The sequence below is a fragment of the Cornus florida genome, unplaced genomic scaffold, assembly GCF_030987335.1.
Source record: "Cornus florida cultivar Cherokee Brave unplaced genomic scaffold, ASM3098733v1 CherokeeBrave_3.0.0_Hap2_Chr02, whole genome shotgun sequence".
In the NCBI taxonomy this organism is placed as follows: domain Eukaryota; kingdom Viridiplantae; phylum Streptophyta; class Magnoliopsida; order Cornales; family Cornaceae; genus Cornus; species Cornus florida.
In genome coordinates, this window is record NW_026775572.1 from 19,297,501 (window position 1) to 19,317,059 (window position 19,559).

At 35.0% G+C, this 19,559-nt stretch overlaps 1 protein-coding gene across 1 annotated transcript in view; it reads left to right on the plus strand.

Annotated features, from left to right (window-relative positions):
• Positions 1-17,922, plus strand: part of LOC132294065 (presequence protease 1, chloroplastic/mitochondrial) — a 27,911-nt gene extending 9,989 nt beyond the window's left edge. The window contains exons 6-19 of the mRNA XM_059791787.1: positions 1,658-1,741; positions 4,534-4,624; positions 5,311-5,831; positions 6,008-6,172; positions 6,249-6,467; positions 6,562-6,689; positions 10,715-10,904; positions 13,146-13,229; positions 13,317-13,414; positions 13,683-13,947; positions 14,038-14,200; positions 14,283-14,463; positions 15,509-15,580; positions 17,484-17,922. Coding sequence (XP_059647770.1) covers positions 1,658-1,741; positions 4,534-4,624; positions 5,311-5,831; positions 6,008-6,172; positions 6,249-6,467; positions 6,562-6,689; positions 10,715-10,904; positions 13,146-13,229; positions 13,317-13,414; positions 13,683-13,947; positions 14,038-14,200; positions 14,283-14,463; positions 15,509-15,580; positions 17,484-17,625 — 2,403 coding nt within the window. The 3' untranslated portion in view covers positions 17,626-17,922. The remainder of the gene's footprint in view (positions 1-1,657; positions 1,742-4,533; positions 4,625-5,310; positions 5,832-6,007; positions 6,173-6,248; positions 6,468-6,561; positions 6,690-10,714; positions 10,905-13,145; positions 13,230-13,316; positions 13,415-13,682; positions 13,948-14,037; positions 14,201-14,282; positions 14,464-15,508; positions 15,581-17,483) is intronic.
• Positions 17,923-19,559: the final 1,637 nt, after the last annotated feature.

Genomic DNA, 19,559 nt, shown 5'->3' on the forward strand with positions numbered 1-19,559 from the left:
AATATTAGTTTCAGATTTTATTTTCAAAAATTGAATTTCCTAATTTATTTCCTAGAAATCTGACAAATTGGAACTTCATGTTTTTGGTGATTGTAATGATAATTTTATTTATTTATTTATTTATTTATTTATTTTCATGTCTCAAAATAAAGTTAAATTCGGGAATTTACTTCTTTCAAATCAATTAAATTGGATAAATTCTAATTCTTGTTTGTAAGTAAGAAGAAGGAAAAAAAAAACTTTACATTATTTTTTTAAAAAATAATTCACATAAAAACTGGAGTATTCAAACAGAAAATCTATGATGAGACTCACATAAAAAATTCAGAATTACTAGGAAAAGAAGAAGAAGAAGAAGAAGCAGTAATAGGGGGCTCTTTCCCCAAATGGGGCCCTAGGCGACCTCCTGGCTATATGCATGGTTAAATCTTTTCTTGATACGCTACCACTACCATTTCTTTTGTACTGAAGGCTATTACGTGAAGTTGGTCCCTGTTAATTGACAGTGCTGGGAGGGATGGACTAGGTACAATCTTGTAGATGAATCTTTGACATTATTTTTACACAGTGGATACTCTTAGACTTGATTATGCATATTAACACTTGGAAGCTTGAACTTTTGCCACTAAATTAAACGACGACTCCTGCAATTTTTGTTGTATATCATGGTTTTAAATCCAGATTCAAAGGATTAGTGCACCCTTCTAGGCAACATAACAACATTCCCTTGGAAACAAAAGTGGAATTCGGTAACTTAACAGTTAACGGTCATAGTGTCACACTATTCAGTTCTCCGCCATAACATAACCATTGTAGCTGTACTCATTGATGCCTCCCCTCTCCGCCCCGCACCACCCCCCCCCCCCCCCCCCCCCCCGTCCTCATGGTGCGCCCAGCATGAAACTTGTGATTGGTAGTAAAACACCGATTCTCCTGGTGTGACCTAATTCTATCTTCATAGATTTCTCGAGACATATTCTTACGAAGTTTTGTTATAGCATCTATAACTGCTTCCGGTGTTGGTGGACAGCCCGGTAAATAGACATCCACAGGAATTAGCTTATCGACTCCATGAACAGTACTATAAGAATTGGTTTCTTCACCATAACATAGTCATTGGAGCTGTATATATTTTATGTTTATGTTGTAACAAATTTTATAATTCTGCATAACCAATCAGATCCCTTCCAGCCCATTACATAATGGTCTTTACATTACATAAATACCAGTATTTGATACTATGATGTATTTACGTTTAGAATCTTACTGGCCAATGTGTAGTGCATTTTCCGTTATCTAATACTTGCGGCCATTGCTTGGTGCAATGGTGAAAATTTGGGCCGACCAGCTTGAGGACACTTGTAAGTGTTAAAGTGCAGCTATGGCTTAGTGGCCTTCTCTCTCTCTCTCTCTGCCGTTGTTTAATATTGATTTGATAGAATATGTTTCATTGTTTGTGCTGGATGTCATTTGGGCATATGTATGATGTTGTTGCTAGTTTGAGAATCTATGTCCAGAATACACTAAATGCTTCTAACGTTTTTTATATGGTTTACCTTGTTATGTGAAAATCAGAGTCAATTTCTATTACTAAAATGATCTGACTTTAGCAGTTATATTAATAAATGTTACAAGCTTATGTTATATTACGTTGCAGGCTCTTTTTCCAGACAATACCTATGGTGTTGACAGTGGAGGTGATCCACAAGTTATTCCCAAACTTACATATAAGGAATTCAAGGTTTGTTACATTCATGTTAGCTCATTTTGTACCCCTAGTGTGTTGATAACTTGGTATATGACTGCCCTTTTTGTAACCCTAGTGTGTTGATAACTTGGTATATGACTGCCCTTTTTGTAACCCTGGTGTTGATATTCTAATGTTGCATGCTTCTTCTGATTTTCTCTTATGGTCTGAACTGAGACAATGGTTGTCACGAGCAACCTTTACTTTTTTTTGGCTAGAGTTGGAATGAAAATAATGGTGAACCTGTATTGGTCTGATCTTTTGAAGCCTTCATGCCATTGGTGATAGAACTTTGTAGGTGCTCTTTTTTAGATTCCCTTTTAACGTGCTTGTTAGATATTTAGATGGAAAGGACTGAATCTGCAGCCGCTTGTATATACATACAAACACACATATTTATTGTTTTATATAATATCCATGTGGTCATTTGTTGGTTGTGCGCTCACATTTTATGTAACAGAGCTTGTTAGCTGGTACTTCTGTGAGATCTTGCTCTGATATATTAGATAAACTATTACTAACTTTATGACAATGTGCATGTGTGTGCCTGTGAAACAACTCAAGTTTTTGAATTTAATATGACACTTAAGCCACGTTGTTCCTGCTTGATGCACAACATCAATTATAGAGGAATACAAAGATAGAATATCAAACACTAGTTTCTACTCTTGCTCAGTGTATTGGACAGCCAATACTTGAGTTCTATGTGTGTATTATATCTGAACAATACTGCTGAAGAATACATGAGTCGTGAAGCAATTCTTGCTCACATAATCACCTCTAGTGGTTTTCCATCTAACATATATCTATACAAGCTTTGAGGTAACGGGAGGCAAGCCCCACAGAGTTCCTTCTTATCTTCTTCTTCTTTTTTTTGGATAAGTAGGAGTATATTGGCGCTATAAGTGAATTACTGGGAGTTTTGTCGGAAGGTAATGAGGAGCAGTCTTTAAGGGTTCTTCACTTGTTGGTTGAGGGAAAGGACGTGGTTGATGCTATAATTAAGAATGAGGTGGCCAAGAATTTGCAAACAAGAACTTAAATTTTATAGTCCTTTAACAAGTTCCTTCTTAGGTAAGTGTTAGAGTTCCTTCTTATCTAAAAATTTGCAAACAAGAACTTTTCTATATTTAAAATTAGAGAGTTGAGACATTCCTGAACAACAATTGATTGATTGATAGTCATGAACATAGCTGCTAACTCTTTCAACTACATTGAGGAATGGAATGACAATGTTTCGGATGAGCTTCTATGTTTCTTGTGGACAGTCGATGGTGTTATTTGTGTTAACTAATCTTATTGTTCTCTTCTTGTTGGCTTTTGAATGTTCACATGTGTCTGATTTTCCTTTATTCGTTCATTATCGTTATTTATAATATGCATTGGCCAACTCCGTTCATTTGGGATAAATGAAAGTTCGCTCATGATAATGACTAATGGGCTTTTACCAAATATATGTATTTTGATAGATTTATGATTTTTCATCAGGAAAATAGTTATTACCAACTACTCCTATATGTTATGATTAGATTTTTCCAAAACAAGCTGGTTTAAGGGGGACAAAACCAAAAATCATGTTTAGTAATATGTTTTTTGTTTTTTCTAAAGTGGAAAACATTTTTCATTTTTGTGAAGAAAAAGGAAAACATCTTTTTTATGTTTCCTTTTGCTTTTGGCATTGTAGCGGCAAAAACGTTTCTGGTACTGTTACCACATGGGCATTGTTGATTCCAAATAAAATTCATGTTATATGCTAATGCTACGTATTATTTGTAATATTAATAAATCATCACGCAATAAATATTTTATAATATTATATTACCATATTTGTATTATAATATTGTAATATATTATATATTTTATTACACGTAAAATATATTATTTAATATATTTATTTATTATAATATACTTATATTAAATATATTATATATCACATACGAATGTTACACATAATGCATGTATATGTATTTTATACACATGTTTGGTGATGACGTTTTTGTCTTAATATATCTTATTTTGATTCTCTGTTGGAATGCACGCTCATTCCTTAACTCTTGAAGAGAAATGGTCATTCCAACATTTTATGGTAATGACTATTCCAAGGTAATGAACATTCTTACTTTATTGTTACCTACCAAACATGATAAAGGGAATGACAAGCTAGAATGGACATTCCATTCCATTCCACTGCAGCGTACCAAACATAGTAAGTTCTTTAATGCTCTCTTCTTCTTCTCTTGTCTATACTTGAATAGCAGACGGTGGTCATGTTTGAAAACTTTATGATACAATAGATGAATTAAAGTAACCAAAAAAGAAAAAAATATGTATTTCTTGCAACAAATATGTGTTATTAAATGTAATTATTTGTTTTTTGTTTTCAAAATTGTGGCTGCTACAATAAACGACAATTCTGCATTCTGCTTCCACTCAAAATGCAAAATAGTGATTTTGCATTCTTAGACTGCAAAAACAGAAAGTGGAAACGTTACTATACGCTCCCTGAGATTTTCATAATTTGGAATTTCACCATCCATGTTGCAATAGTCCATCTTAAAACATTTCTCAGAATCAATGCTTTAAATTCTTTGTGGATCCTTTTCTTGTTTATATTTTGTTGTACATGCATGCATATACTTATATTTTGTATATGATGTGTTATTGCAGTCTTGGGTTTTCAAGCATGTAAATGGAGAAGTGATGATACATCAATTGTTGTGGTTTTTATGATTATGATTTTGTGGTGATTTTTTTTTTTTTTGCCCCTTTTATATTAAAATTTACAGGAGTTTCACCGTAAATTTTACCATCCCAGCAATGCCAGGATATGGTTTTATGGAGATGATGACCCAAAGGAGAGGCTACGCATCTTGAATGGTATTTGTTATTCATTGAAATAGCTCTAAATGAATTCTTATCACTTTCTTCATTACAATTTGTGTATGTAAAAGTGAGATGGCAAAGTAGAAGGTTAAGGGTTCCAGTCTCCTTAGGAGCAAAAGTGGGCGTGTGTGTATTTCTTGCGAAGTTTTTTTTAAAAAAGTGATAGCAAAGGAGATGAGTCCCAGAAATATCAGCAGTGTTTTGAAACCTGACCAGACGTGGTCAGTTGAGCCAATAACCAGTCATCTTAATAAGTTCTATGTAAGGTGGTTCTGGGCAATTCTGTCAAGATGTAAAGTATTATAGACATATATTATTGATATACTGTGTATATACTTTATGTTATTTATATTCGGTATTTGAGGAAGCCGTTGTGGCACTGTGAGAAGATATTGGCTTGGTATCTAAAAAGGGAGGGGTGGATAATGAGTTTGGTTCTTATCACCAAAAATAAGAAAAATGTGTATTTGATATCTATTTGTACATTCTAATCTATTTTTTAAATGTGCCAGAATATCATGTGATCTTACAATCATGATTTAAGTCTCTAATTTTGACATTACAAACCAGAAAGTCAAGCCATAAACTTAATGAATCTACCTATTTTTGTCTTAAAGGTAGCAAGTCTTGGAGTCCCAGCATATAAATGTGTTGCATCTCATGATTCCTTTGTTATGCAGACTATCTTAATATGTTTGATGAAAGTTCTGCTCCCAAAGAATCAATAGTTAAACCCCAGAAGCTGTTTTCAAAGCCAGTCAGGATTGTTGAGAAATATCCTGCTGCTGAAGGTGGTGACCTGAAAAAGAAGCACATGGTGTGCCTGAATTGGTTGATCTCTGATAAACCCCTAGACATGGAAACAGAACTTGCCCTGGGGTTTTTAGATCATCTAATGTTGGGAACTCCTGCTGCTCCATTGAGGAAAATCCTGTTGGAAAGTGGTCTGGGAGATGCTACGGTTGGGGGTGGGGTTGAAGATGAGCTACTTCAGCCCCAATTTAGTATTGGATTGAAAGGTGTTTCTGAAGATAACATACCGAAGGTTGAAGAAGTGATCATGAGTACACTTAAAACTTTAGTAGAGGAAGGTTTCGATTCTGATGCCGTGGAGGCATCCATGAACACAATTGAGTTCTCTCTAAGAGAAAACAACACTGGGTCATTTCCCCGTGGCTTAGCCCTGATGCTTCGCTCCATGGTAAGGGATTTCTTTCTTCTTCTTCTTCTTTTTTCTTGTTTTTTTCCCCCTTTTGTGTTGTGTGTGTGTGTCGTTTGGGGGGGGGGGGGGGGGGGGGTTGGGGTTGGTGGGTTCATTGATACTGTTTACCAAATAATGTATAATTCTGAATGCTTATCTAGAGTTTTATTTTGTAGGGGAAATGGATATACGATATGGATCCATTTGAACCCTTAAAATATCAAAAACCTCTGATGGCCCTGAAAGACAGAATAGCTGAGGAAGGCTCCAAGGCTGTTTTTGCTCCTTTAATAGAGAAATTCATCTTGAATAACCCTCACCGTGTAACCGTTGAAATGCAGGTGATCTTTTGAACTCAGATTTTTTCACTTCTTATGTTTACTTAATGCTTTTATTAAATGGCTGTGAAATTTGCAGCCTGATCCAGAGAAGGCTTCTCGTGATGAAGCAGCTGAGAAAGAAATTTTGGATAAAATTAAATCAAGCATGACTGAAGAAGATCTTGCTGAACTAGCACGCGCTACACATGAGTTACGGTTGAAGCAAGAAACTCCCGACCCGCCGGAAGCTCTTAAAAGTGTACCAAGCCTCTCTCTGCGTGACATTCCGAAAAAACCTATACTTGTTCCCATAGAGGTAATAATAAATCTATTCGTCATGTATTTGAGTGCCATATGACTTTCCCTTATGGATTGGATAATCTTATTGGGCTTGCTTTTGTTGATGGTAGGTTGGTGATATCAATGGGGTAAAAGTTTTGCAGCATGATCTCTTCACAAATGACGTTCTATACTCTGAAATCGTCTTCAATATGAGCTCACTGAAGCCTGAGCTTCTTCCTTTGGTACCACTTTTCTGGTGAGATTTTGACATAATAGCTAATTGTTATCCTATTTTTTCGGGTTGAAGATTCTGGATTCTATAACTTGAAAATCCCCCCAGTACTCTCACTCTCTCAAAGTATGCTTGGGTTGGGAACTTGATTGCATGGCTATCTTACTACCATCTGTCTGTATATCCTTCTCCATTGAAAAGAGAGAAAAAAAACAGGAAAAAATGAAAGAGAAAAGAACATAAACTAATATAAGCTACAGCATAGGGATGAGCAAATCCTTATTACATACTTTTACTTGAAAAGCTTTTTACTTATCGGGGAAAAAAATCCTTATTACTCACTACACGGGCTTGACATTTTGTATCTTTCTTGCTATTCAGCTCGTTTGACGGCAACATCCTTTAATAAATCATTCCCTCTTCAAATCTATCTGAAATATGGTTGCCTCAACTGAAATTTTGGTAAGTTACTATTTGAAACAAATCACTAAGTGCAATCACCGGCTTGCTTTGTGCGTGCCCAAACTGCTAGCTAACAACTTGCATGTGTCTTAATCGTCAATTGGAGCTAACTCTGACCGATTACAAATGAATCAGTTTTCTTATCCTATCCTGAAGTCTCACAAACCAGTATCTTAACTTATCAATTCCATTCTGCCGACTTGTGGACGTATTGTTTTTCTTTGTTCTGTGCAACATTGAAGCAAACAGAAATAAAACAGAAGTCTTTTTACAGCCGTAAGAAAGATTAGGGTTACTCCAATCAACGTCGAAACCTAGATTGTTAAAGGGAAATCTGGGAAAAGCCTGAAGAATTGTTTATAAACTGATAATATTTCAAAATAATACTGATTTAAGACTTGGTTACAGCAGATATGAGGGCCGTCCCTTTTATAATAAAACTATTAATGACAGTTCACTTGTCGAGACTGACTTTCAAGCTACCCACAAAGAATTAATGATATCTTTTACTATTCCAATGACATCTTCAGATTCCCATACCATAATTACTACTTAATAAACTCTGACTAGACACTTTTCAAGACACTATTGACTGCATTAACTTTCCAAGCACCATGAATCATTTGCATCAAACATGTATTAGGAACTTGACCACAGACTTGATGATGGAGATTTTGATGAGTCGCATGGTCTACCTACTTATGACATGCATAGGCGTAGAGGATGATTTTTAGAATTTATTTTATATTTTAAATTTTATTTTCCTTATTTCTTTAAGGTTTTATTTTTGGTCATAGAGTTTGATTAGGTTTCTACATGATGCTTATATATACATGCCTTGTGACATTGAGAAAACACTCTTGATGATTATTGATTGATTACAGAGATTTATTCCCCTGTTTCTTCTTCTCTATCCTCTTTCCTCTCATTCTCTCTCCCATCCTGCATCTTTTGATGCTTTGGTTTAACTCTGATTTGGGTTATGGATCCAAAAGAACAAAATTGATTACCTTTTTGCAATTTTAGGCCAAGTTTCATTATTCTAATTCTAGCTTTACAAAATACAGAACCTCTGTATTCTTGTAAAAATAAGGCATTCCATATAACATATCCTACTCTAGTTTTTTTAAAGCTGTTTCACACAAGCATTTTTTTTTTTTTTTTTTTTTTTTTTTGGGGCTTAAATTCACTACTACCAATCTTTAGTACTCTTTCTCTTTCTCGATACTCAAAATAATAAAAAAATGCAATGCATACCCGTTTGCTTTTGTTAGGTTATTCTATAACCATTTTACACTAAAGTTCCTTCTTGTAACTTACTTTTGAGTGGTTAAATTTAAACTATATGCCTACTGTACGATTGTCAATTGAAACAATGTTCTAAACGAACAGAACTTGCGGGTCCTCTTCTGGAATTTGTTCTGTTAGATGACATAGTCCCTATATAAACTTTTTTTTTTTTCTGCCTCCCAAAAGTCCAAGCAATTGCGCACACACCGACAATATTGCTCCTAGCAATGCTCGAACTCTCAACCTCCCCTTTGAGGAGGATAGATCATACCATTTGGGTTAATGTCCATTGTCCCATTGGTTCCAATATGAACATATGTCTGCAATTGACCTGCTGCCCATTTCCTTGGTATTCCTGCCTCCGCTACCACCCTACCGTACATGGTCTTAGTCGTGTCCATACATATAGTTGATACTCCCATATTTGATAAGTTGACTACATTTTCTCTCTAGGGTTTGTTATGCCTTTTTTTTTTTCCTCTCTGAACATTTCTTTCAGCCGATTGAGCAAAATAACATCAATAGACAATCCTCCTAGCTTGAAATCAAGCTGGTTTACAAATATTCTTGTTTAATGTCTCAGTTTTATAGTTATTGGCGATATTCTGTCCTAAATAATGGAGGATTGCAGTGCAAAGCCTTTTATATAAAACCTGAATGTGGGCTATTGAAACTATCAAATTAATGATCATAAAAAAATGGTAAAATTACCCCGACCTCCCTCAAGATTTAGCTTAATTACTCTCAGCTTAAAGATTTGCAGCAGTAACACTTGCATCCCTATCAGAGTTATGAACCATTGTGAGGGTTAATGTCCGCTGAGCAATTACCAAACTACCCAATTTTAATACATCAGAGTCATATTTGATGCTGATGTAAGCAATCAAAACTAAAATGACCAATGTATTCCTGCTGCTTTGATCTTGTCTACCTCCTCTTTCTCACAAAATCTTACTCTCTCTAACGCAAATCTCTGAGACGGTCTCTGGTATCTCTTACAAAAATCTGAGAGTTCATATATATAACCAGTATATAAAACCGAAAGCCACACTCTATATATAACTGAAAGCCACTTCTAACTGATATTTTTGACAATATGTAGTGGTACTACTAATTCACATTGATCAGGTAAGCTCTTGCTGAAAATGGTTAAGCATGGTTCTTAAATTCATAAAATCAGCGGACATTTCTCTGCCAAAGCTTCTGGTAATTTGCTTTGTAGGAATCTGGAATTAATAGACAGTTTGAATTTAAAGTGAACAAGTGACCATAAACCAAAAATTTAACCTAGGCTGTACAGTTTGATGATTGTGTATTTCCATGAGTCATGGAAGCGATCCTTAGCAACAGGTTTCTCACATTGTGGCCCAATTCCCAGTCCTTAGGATTAAGACTTCGTCAAATTGTCAAATCGAGTTCAGACTAACCAGAATCGCTAACAGTGTAGAGTAGAGAGTGAGAAAGTGTAGAAAGAGAGAGACGGAGAGAGTATGTTTCCCTTTAGTAATCCATGTGTTAATCATGTAGGGGTGTTTTTGGTCCAAATAATTATGGTTGAATAGTAATTCCATATAGATGGTGAGGTCCATTTTGTCATTTAAAGTTTACAAGTGACCATAAACGAAAAATTAAACCTAGACTGTACAATACTACAATTTGATGATTGTGTATTTCCATGAGTGATTGCAAGCGATCCTCAGCAACAGGTTTCACATTGTGGGCAAATTCCCAGTCCTTGGGATTAAGACTTCGTCAAATTGTCAAATCGAGTTCAGACTAACCAGACTTGTTAACAGTATAGACTAGAGAGTGAGAAAGTGGAGAGAGAGAGAGAGAGAGAGAGACACAGACAGAGTATGTTTCCCTTTAGTAATCCAAGTGTTGACCATGTAGGAGTATTTTTTGTCCGAATAATTATGGTTGAAATGTTAATTCCATCTAGATGGTGAGGTCCATTTTGTCATTTTGTTGCACAAAAGGGTACTTTTAGTTTTTTGTATATATTCTTTGACTGGCTTTAACTGGACTAATGGTTAACTAATGGCAAAGGATGTCAGAGTTATTTCAAACAAATCTTAAGGGAGGTTGACTAATTTTTTTCCACAATTTTAAGACGAGGGTAATTAAGCCAAACCTTAGGGGCAGTTGGGGTAGTTTACCAAAGAAATTTTTTATTGGGATACTATACAGGAATAGGAAGCTCTAGCTTGCATACAGCATACTCACTTTTCAAAGATGATTTAAGTATTATGCATCCAAATTTTAAACTGCATTGGTGTTTCCTAAATGTTTCACAGTCAATCGTTGCTGGAGATGGGTACGAAAGACTTGGACTTTGTGCAACTTAATCAGTTAATTGGAAGGAAAACTGGAGGAATATCAGTATATCCTTTCACATCATCAATGCGGGGCAAGGAGGATCCATGTAGCCATATAATTGTTCGAGGCAAAGCCATGTCAGGACGCACCGAAGATCTATTTAACCTGGTATATTATCTTTTTGTACTTTGTAAATGACTTTGTAATTATAGTTGGAAATAATATATCTCAGCATTGAATATTTAAAATTAATTTCCATGTGGCTTTCTGCTAGCTGGGTCAACATAGTTTTGTGGTGAACTGTTTAATCGAGTTTCTTTTGTATAGTTAGTGCTATGTTACATGGACTCATCTAAAGTAGTGAAGTACCCATGTCGGACACATATTGCTCGGACATGGGTATGGGATGTGTGTCTGACACCTTTGGTTGGACATGTACTTAAAAAGCATATCCAGTCATTCAATAATATCGTATTATTACTTTAAAATGAGTGAAAAGCCTATACTAAACACTATATTACATAAAATATTACTTTACTCTAGAAAAAAAAAAAGAACTAATCAAATAAAATGAATATTTAGCAGTGTCCGCGTGTATTTAGGGATTTGACACGTCCGGCGCATTGATACATACCCGTATCCGACACACGTCCCCGAGTCCATGTAACATAGAGTTAGTGTGTATTGACAACAATCTTATGTTACATCACTCCTTTTAAATGCCATGGTATTACTAAAATATGAATTAAAACGTCCTAGTACTAAATGCTGAAAAGAGGACATGCTAAATATTTTAATAAAGTCTATTAGGAAGGTCCTTACAGTTACAAAGATAATTTTTGAACTTTTGTTGCATGAAAAACTCTACTAAAACCTGATAACACCCTAACTACTCAAAATTCGTTGCTATATTTGCAACAAACAGACAAAGTAGTATGTCAATATTCTCAAACAACTAGCAACTTTCTATCTCATTTTAGAGGTCAGCATTTAATTTGTGGTGTATCTTTATCTGATAAAATTAACAAGTATACAAATATACACACATATAGATATATTCAGCTTTATTGGTTTGTGAAAAAAGGATTCATATTAACTGGCAAATATTCTGAGGATGTTATTTCTTTTAGTAGATTTTAGAGAATATAGAACATAAACCATGGAATTAAGTTGGTTCCTTAAAAAATTATATTATTAGGTGTTCTTGTTCTATAGTCTATAGAGCATCAATTATAAAGGCTGTGTATTTGTGTGTCTGTCTGTGTTCGTGCATGTGCATCTGATTTTCCACAATAATGTATTTTGGGTATGTTTCTATGTCCACGATAATAACAATGAGTTGGGTTATGAACTTCTTTGGCTTTTGTATGGAGATCACCTTGTACTTTTCCCCTTTAATTTTTATGACAAACATAATACTATATGAATGTAAAAAGATTGCCACACCGGAGGGGAGTCCTTAATGAAATAGAGGAAAGAAAATATAGAAGAGAAATGGAACAAGAGACAAGAGCCCCAGACTACAAGATCTGCAAAGGCATCAAAGTGATGTTTAACTTGCATAGTAAGAAAACCAATTGCCTTTTTCATTGGAAGAAAACTGACTGGATTGGTTCATAAATGTCAACATGGTCTCCTAACTATCATTACAGAATTTTTTTCGTTGTAGTTTTGGATGAAGATATTGTTTGACTGCTGTGGATTGACCTTTGCTTTGATCCTTATTTTCTCATAGTTGAAGAATTAAAACATAGTTTTTTTTTTTTTTAATCCTTACCATTAGTAAGACCCGCTGACTTGCACATCATCACATTTTGTACTAACCGGACCTGTGAAGGCATCAAAGTGATGTTTTTTTCCTCTAAATGCATCGAAGTGATGTTGAACATGCATAGTGAGAATTTCAAGCATTTCAGAGTATGACGTGCAATCTATACTTCTCATAATTTAGCCGTGGTAGTTCTACAACTTCCTGTACCTACAAACTGGGAAAAGATGCGAGAGAATGTGCAAAAACTGCAACTTTAACTTGTCTTTGCATTTTTGTAATACTCTTAAGAATCTGCTACTGTTCTCTTGTTTCATTTTTTTCTTTATATATATGTGTGTATGGATGACATTGCCTTTAATCAAGAATGTGTTCGTTACGGCTACAACTCTATAAGTCTTCTATTGTTTTGTCATTTGTTCTCATGGCTGGCTGGCTTCGGTTTATAACCAGGCCTATTGAAGTTCTTACTGCGGATATTATGCCATTATGCCATAAGAGACTTGTTATATGCATGTGCACCTTAAGATACTGTGATGCCTTCATTGTACATTCTTGTTGAAATTGTCATTTGGATTGAGCAAGCTATAGCTTGTGGATAATAAATTGCTGAGGGGCTCATACACATTGGCTAATTGAAGGTCAACTGCATTCTTCAAGAGGTTCAATTCACAGACCAAAAGCGTTTCAAGCAATTCGTTTCCCAAAGTAGAGCAAGAATGGAGGTATCTTCTTAAGTTTTCCAGTAAGCAGTTGTCGCAAGTGAATCCTATTTTTCGATGTCTAATTCTTTCGAGTTTTTTTATTATCAGAACCGATTAAGAGGCGGTGGTCATGGTATTGCAGCTGCAAGGATGGATGCAAAGTTAAATGTTGCAGGATGGATTGGTGAACAAATGGGTGGTATCAGGTCAGGCTATTTGGATTGATTCCAATTGATTTGACTGGTATTCTAGGCTCAATTTCTCGCTATTATATATATATACACACACACACACACACAACAGAGAAAAGTTTCTAATATATGCAATTAATTTTCAAACACTCCAAGTTATCTCACTTCTTTTCTGGACCATAATTAATTAGAAGTTGAGCTTTCTGGACCATAATTAATTAGAAGTTGAGCTTTCAGAAACATAATGGGATTAATATAGTTTGCATTTTTGGTGTACTTACAGTTACCTGGAATTTCTACAAGCCCTTGAAGAGAAAGTTGATCAGGACTGGACTGGAATCTCTTCATCTCTTGAGGAGATACGCAAAACCTTAATTGCAAGGAAAGGTTGCTTGATAAATTTGACTGCTGATAAAAAAAACCTTAGTAACTCAGAGAAACTTGTTGGCAAATTTCTTGATTTGCTTCCGGCAACTTCTTCTGTTGAATCAACTACTTGGAATGGTAGACTTCCTTCAACAAATGAAGCCATTGTGATACCTACTCAGGTGAAATAGTTGTGTTTACTTCTGTCCTTTTCCAACTTTTTTTCCTTTTTGCATCGGTTTCCTAATTAAATTAAATTGCTATATTTTCAGGTTAATTATGTCGGAAAAGCAGCTAACATCTATGAGACTGGTTATCAGCTAAAGGGAAGTGCATATGTTATTTCTAAACACATTAGTAATACATGGTTGTGGGATCGTGTACGAGTTAGTGGTGGGGCTTATGGAGGCTTCTGCGATTTTGATACTCATTCTGGTACAGTTTTATGTTAAATTTTTGGCATACAGATTGAGTTGCTAATGCTGAGTCTCTTACCTTAGATTCCCTTGTTGTGTAGGTGTATTCTCATTCCTATCTTATCGGGATCCTAATTTGTTGAAGACACTTGATGTATACGACCGGACTGGTAATTTTCTACGTGAATTGGAAATGGATGATGATACTCTTACAAAAGCAATTATTGGGACCATTGGAGATGTGGATTCATACCAGCTACCTGATGCCAAAGGATATAGTAGGTAAGTGGGCTGCCTCGTTCTTTCTTCGTGGAATTGTCTCCCCTTCATTCTCTCATTATATATTTATATATGTATGGTAGAATGCACGAGGAATAATTCATCTTCATTATATATTTCAGTAAACCCAAATTGTTTGCTTTTTTCTTTATTTTTATTTTTATTTTTTATGCTACATATTGACGGTAGAACTTCTGGGAAACAATGAAATTTTCAGCTTAGAAGGTAGTCTCCTTGTATTATGACATTTGAGTGGGAATTCTAGCCTTATGGTGAGAAAGAACCAAAAGACACAGAGAACTGTTTCTACCGTTGCTTTAATGTTTTATTGTTCCAGTGTGATTGCTGTTGTACGTCTTCCATGTTTTTTTGATCTTTTTGCTTGTGACTATGTGTTGGTCTTTTTTTTCTTATTTTCCCTCCCCTGGATTGGGCGAGTCAAAACCTTCCGTGAACAATAGTGTCCCCTGACTTAATGAAGCCATCCTTTACCATCCCCATCCATTTTACATGGACTCTTTACAAATATATGAAGTATCTGTGATAACACTTGGACTTGCGTAATGGTGTCCCCTGACTTTATGATGTCATGCCCCATACTTCTTCTCTCTCTCTTCTTTTTTTTTTTTTTTTTTTTTAATAATTATATAATCATGCAAAATTTCTTTTATTATGGTCAATGGTGCATGTACTTGGACCAATAATCCAAAAAGATATGAATATTTGTCTCCCTGTGTCCTTATATTTGGGGATTTGATAAATTTGATATAGGTCCCCATGTAAGGGAGTTGCCAATTCAGTACCATTGATGACTGTCCTATTTCTGATTTTGAATATTCAATATTTTGAATTAAAACAAATAAATTTAGATATATGAGGTGAAAGTAAATTAAAGTATATGGCTTAAAGGAATATAACTGAGGATAGTCAGTGGTATTGTCAGAAACTTCAGGGGAGGTTTTTGATATTTTTGTGGTTTGTAATTTTTTGGATTGTTGTATTGTATATATGATCATTTGTGATTAATAATGTTCACTGGCTCTTTCAGTTTATTAAGACACCTACTGGGCATCACAGAAGAAGAACGGCAAAGGAGACGTGAAGAGATATTATCAACGAGGTAAAATTTTTCTTCGGTTCTAATTTATGCATTGACCAAGGATTCAATCTATAATTTACTCAAAGTGTAATGTGTCACCATAGCATCACAGGCCTCAGCCATCCCTGCTGTCATAGCCCAGTCCCCCACCATTTAGTGCAATAGAATATTATAATATTGGTGAGATGGAACCCAAAGACATCATGGGCATAAATTGAGGGTCCTGAGGAGGGAGGACTTGTGGCAGACCTAACCTTTGGTGTTTTTCCAAATGGCTGCTCTAAAGCTCGAACTCGATGCTGTGGCATTGATACTCGAGCGTTTTACAGTACAACATGACATCATGAAAATGGTCCATGATAATTTTTACATTTGGTTTTTCTGGATTAGGTGATGGTTGTTTTCTGGGGTAGTACGTATGATGATTGCAACTTGCAAGTCCTAACATCTCCACATATAGTTCCTCAAACAATATCTTTCCAGAGTCTTAAAGTTGAATAACCAGATTTAATGTTTCTCATTCACATTAATGAGTGCTGATAAAGAAAAAAAAAAACTATTAAAGAAATACATTTTTCGTTCTTTACTAGTCCTAGGATGTGTAGGACTTGCTTTAATCACCGTCATTTTCTTTTTCAGCTGTGATGGATTCAGAAATTTACTCTTGGGGCAACCTTAAACAATAATAGGATAAAGAATTTATTGAACCCAAATAATAAATACAAGCACTTAAAATAGTTTTCTGTTTATATTTCTGTTCAATACTTTTATAGTTGTCTTCCACGATTTTTGTGTTTTGGAAGCGTTGCATGATAACCTCATTATCAATCCCATCAAATGTCTTTCTCAATATATCAATCAAGCAATCTAATGATGTTGACAAATTCATGTTTTCAACTTTTTTCCAAAAGTGAAACTTTTGTTTTGCAAAATGAGCAAGAGAACTTATATAATTCTTTAACTTCGTGCTCTTGTATTAGAGATAGATTGAGAGTGAAAGAGAGATCCGTTTGGCTGAAATGGATCTTGGTGTGGATCGTGAGAAAGAGAGTCGTATAGAATTAGGAAAAGAAAAGAGAAACTGTGAAAAGAAAGGGCTAGTAAACCGTTAGACTAAATATCTTTTTTGATCATTTTTAGTGGGTTAGTTTACAATTATATATACATATAAAATTAGAATAAAAATTTTTGGGGGCTCTCTGTGGTTCCGCCACTGTTCTTTATCTCTTAGAAATTCATGACTTCTTTACCAGTGATTAAAATAGTCTTCCTTAACTGTTAAAGTGAAATCAGAACACCTTAACTAGTGTAGAAATATAAATTTTGTTGCTTATTATTGACTTTGGGATGAAAGTTTTGTAGAATTATTGGAACTTAATTAATTATTTCTGCATGTTATAGTGACAAGGATCTATATGTTTGGAATTGTCTTTTTGTGAAGCATTGACTAGACTAGATTGATACTACCAGGCCACTAGCCCAGATGGTATGATCTCTCCTCCCCAAACGGGGAGGTTGAGAGTTTGAGCCCCACAAGTGCATGTTGTGGGCGTGTGCGTTTGATATAGAATTATAATTGATGTGGAGTTAGTTTCTCTTAAATGCTAAATGACCTCGTAATGATTAATTTTTTGAATATTTAATTCTTCAAAATAAGGTCTTTATAAATTCAAAAGGTTGCCAAAGTGCCATCTCTTTTTTGCTACAAGCACAACCTAAATGATATTTGGTCCAAGTGAGCTTGTTTTTCTTGTGCTCTCTTATGAGGTATGTAAACATTGATTTTCTTCAAATATTGCACAACAGCCAAGTCACCTTAATTATTTGTTTTATGGCATAACAATTGATTTCTTTTTACCATTTCAAAAGAGTAGTTTGAACCTCACTAAAATTAACTGTTGCATTTTCCTCTATTCCCTCAAAGGTTATCCGACTTTAAGGAATTTGGGGAAGTAATCGAGGCGGTTAAAGATAAAGGGGTTGTGGTTGCTGTGGCATCTCCAGATGACGTTAATGCTGCAAACAAGGAGCGGTCTAACTTTTTTGATGTGAAGAAAGTCCTGTAATACTTCCCAAAGAAATTATGTGAAGAAGGGGCAAATTCACCCTATTTTCACCAATTGTGAGATGCCGTGTCATTACAATTGCTTTCATTACATAGGAGGACGGAGGACGGTGACTTCAGAGCATGAAATGTGTACAAATATTGGTGACATTTAAAGCTGTTGTATGTTCATAAGTTATAGGTTTCCCTCATTTAATTTTCACCTTAAATATGGGCATGAAATTTTCATGTGTCTTCTTTACTACCCTTTTCCCCATTTGATTTAATGAAACTTGTCCTGAAGCTTCAAACAGTGCAAGATACAGTTTATTGCCGTCTACTTCTTATGTTATCATTAACAGTTATTAACATTGCATCGTAAACTATTGAGATTGAAGAAATTAGGGATGATCGATCATTCACATGTACCAGGCTTTCGTTTCTACTAATACGAGTTCCGGTTTGAATGGATACCTTGTGGGATCCCATCTCATTCGATTCTTAGTGCAATCAATGGTATCATTTCATTCTACTCTACTTCCCTCTGCCTAAAAGTGATGGATTGTATGTAGTGAAGAGAGACTCTTTTGGGTGATGGGACACAAGTCATTAATCTGAGAGCACAACAGGTACACTCAAAGTTAATAAAAAAATTTCTCCACAGCTGATTTAGACAGTCCCTTACATGTACCCAACATTAACTTGTTAGTACAGGTGAAACATCCCAGATTGTCATTTTTTTTGTGGTAATTTTTTTCTCACCTGCACAATATATCTATATATATATAAAAATATATATATATATATGCAGGGTGTTGAAATATATATATATAGAACATGATTGATGGGTCTGACAATTTGTTGCAATCCAAATTTACCAGGGGGGAAAAGAATATTTGCAGTTCCATTCTGTATTAAAACTTCTTCCAGTAGAAAGACTCCTGTCTATTTACATATTCGGATCAGAGATTCAGATCATATTTTTGTCTTTTTAATGGTGAAACAGTTGAGATTAAAATGAGGAAGATAAAACTATGACAAAAGTGAAGGACTGACTAGGTTTTACGACTCAAATCATTTGCTCGACCACCTTCCAACAGGGAGGGAACAATAAGTTTGTCTTGAGGTAGTGTGAAAGTGATGTACAGTGTTTTTTTTTTTTTTTTTTTTTTTGTGTGTTGTTTGTTGTTGTAGGGACTCGGCATCTCCTCCACAAGAGTGCAATGGACCACAGCCTAAGCCCAATCATTTTCCATTCTATTCTGATAACCTTGGAATCCCATGTATATGTTTCACATCTCTATTATTGTTGTCACACCCACTAGTCTCTACAAAAATATTCCAAGCACTTTTGAGAAGTATATCCAATATTCCACATAAATTGTAAGTTATATATTCGACTTTTCTCTTTCATTCGACTCCGAATTAAACAATTTTTGAGTTTAAGTTCATTAATTTTTCATTGTCTATCTAATGATATGCTCAGTGGCACCCAAATCTTTCTGGAAATTATTATTTTGCCCTTGGAATTAAACTTGTCAGTTTTTAAAATACATGGACAGGCACCATAGAGATAGAAGAGAGTATTTTACCTTAGCTAGTAAGGAACAATTCTATTTTTAGAAATCGTTGTTAAAAGTTAGGCTCCCTCTGAGAAAAGGAGATCCCTTCTATGATCAATCCATATAAGCATCAACAACTCCTTTCCTTATTTTATTTGATCAGATAAAAAAAAAAAAAAAAAGGCTTTGGGATGCAACATCTATCTCGTGCTGGTAGTGCATAGTTCTACTCGGCAAGCAAAACTCAATTTCTTTTTGAATAAGTGTGTGCTTTTTCAATTGAGAAGGTCAAAGGGAGAAAAAGAGGCAAAATTTGGAACAGAAATATCATTTGATTCGTCGATTCTCAAAAAAAGAACCGGTCAAGCCCCTAAAGTAGTACGGAAAAGAAAGA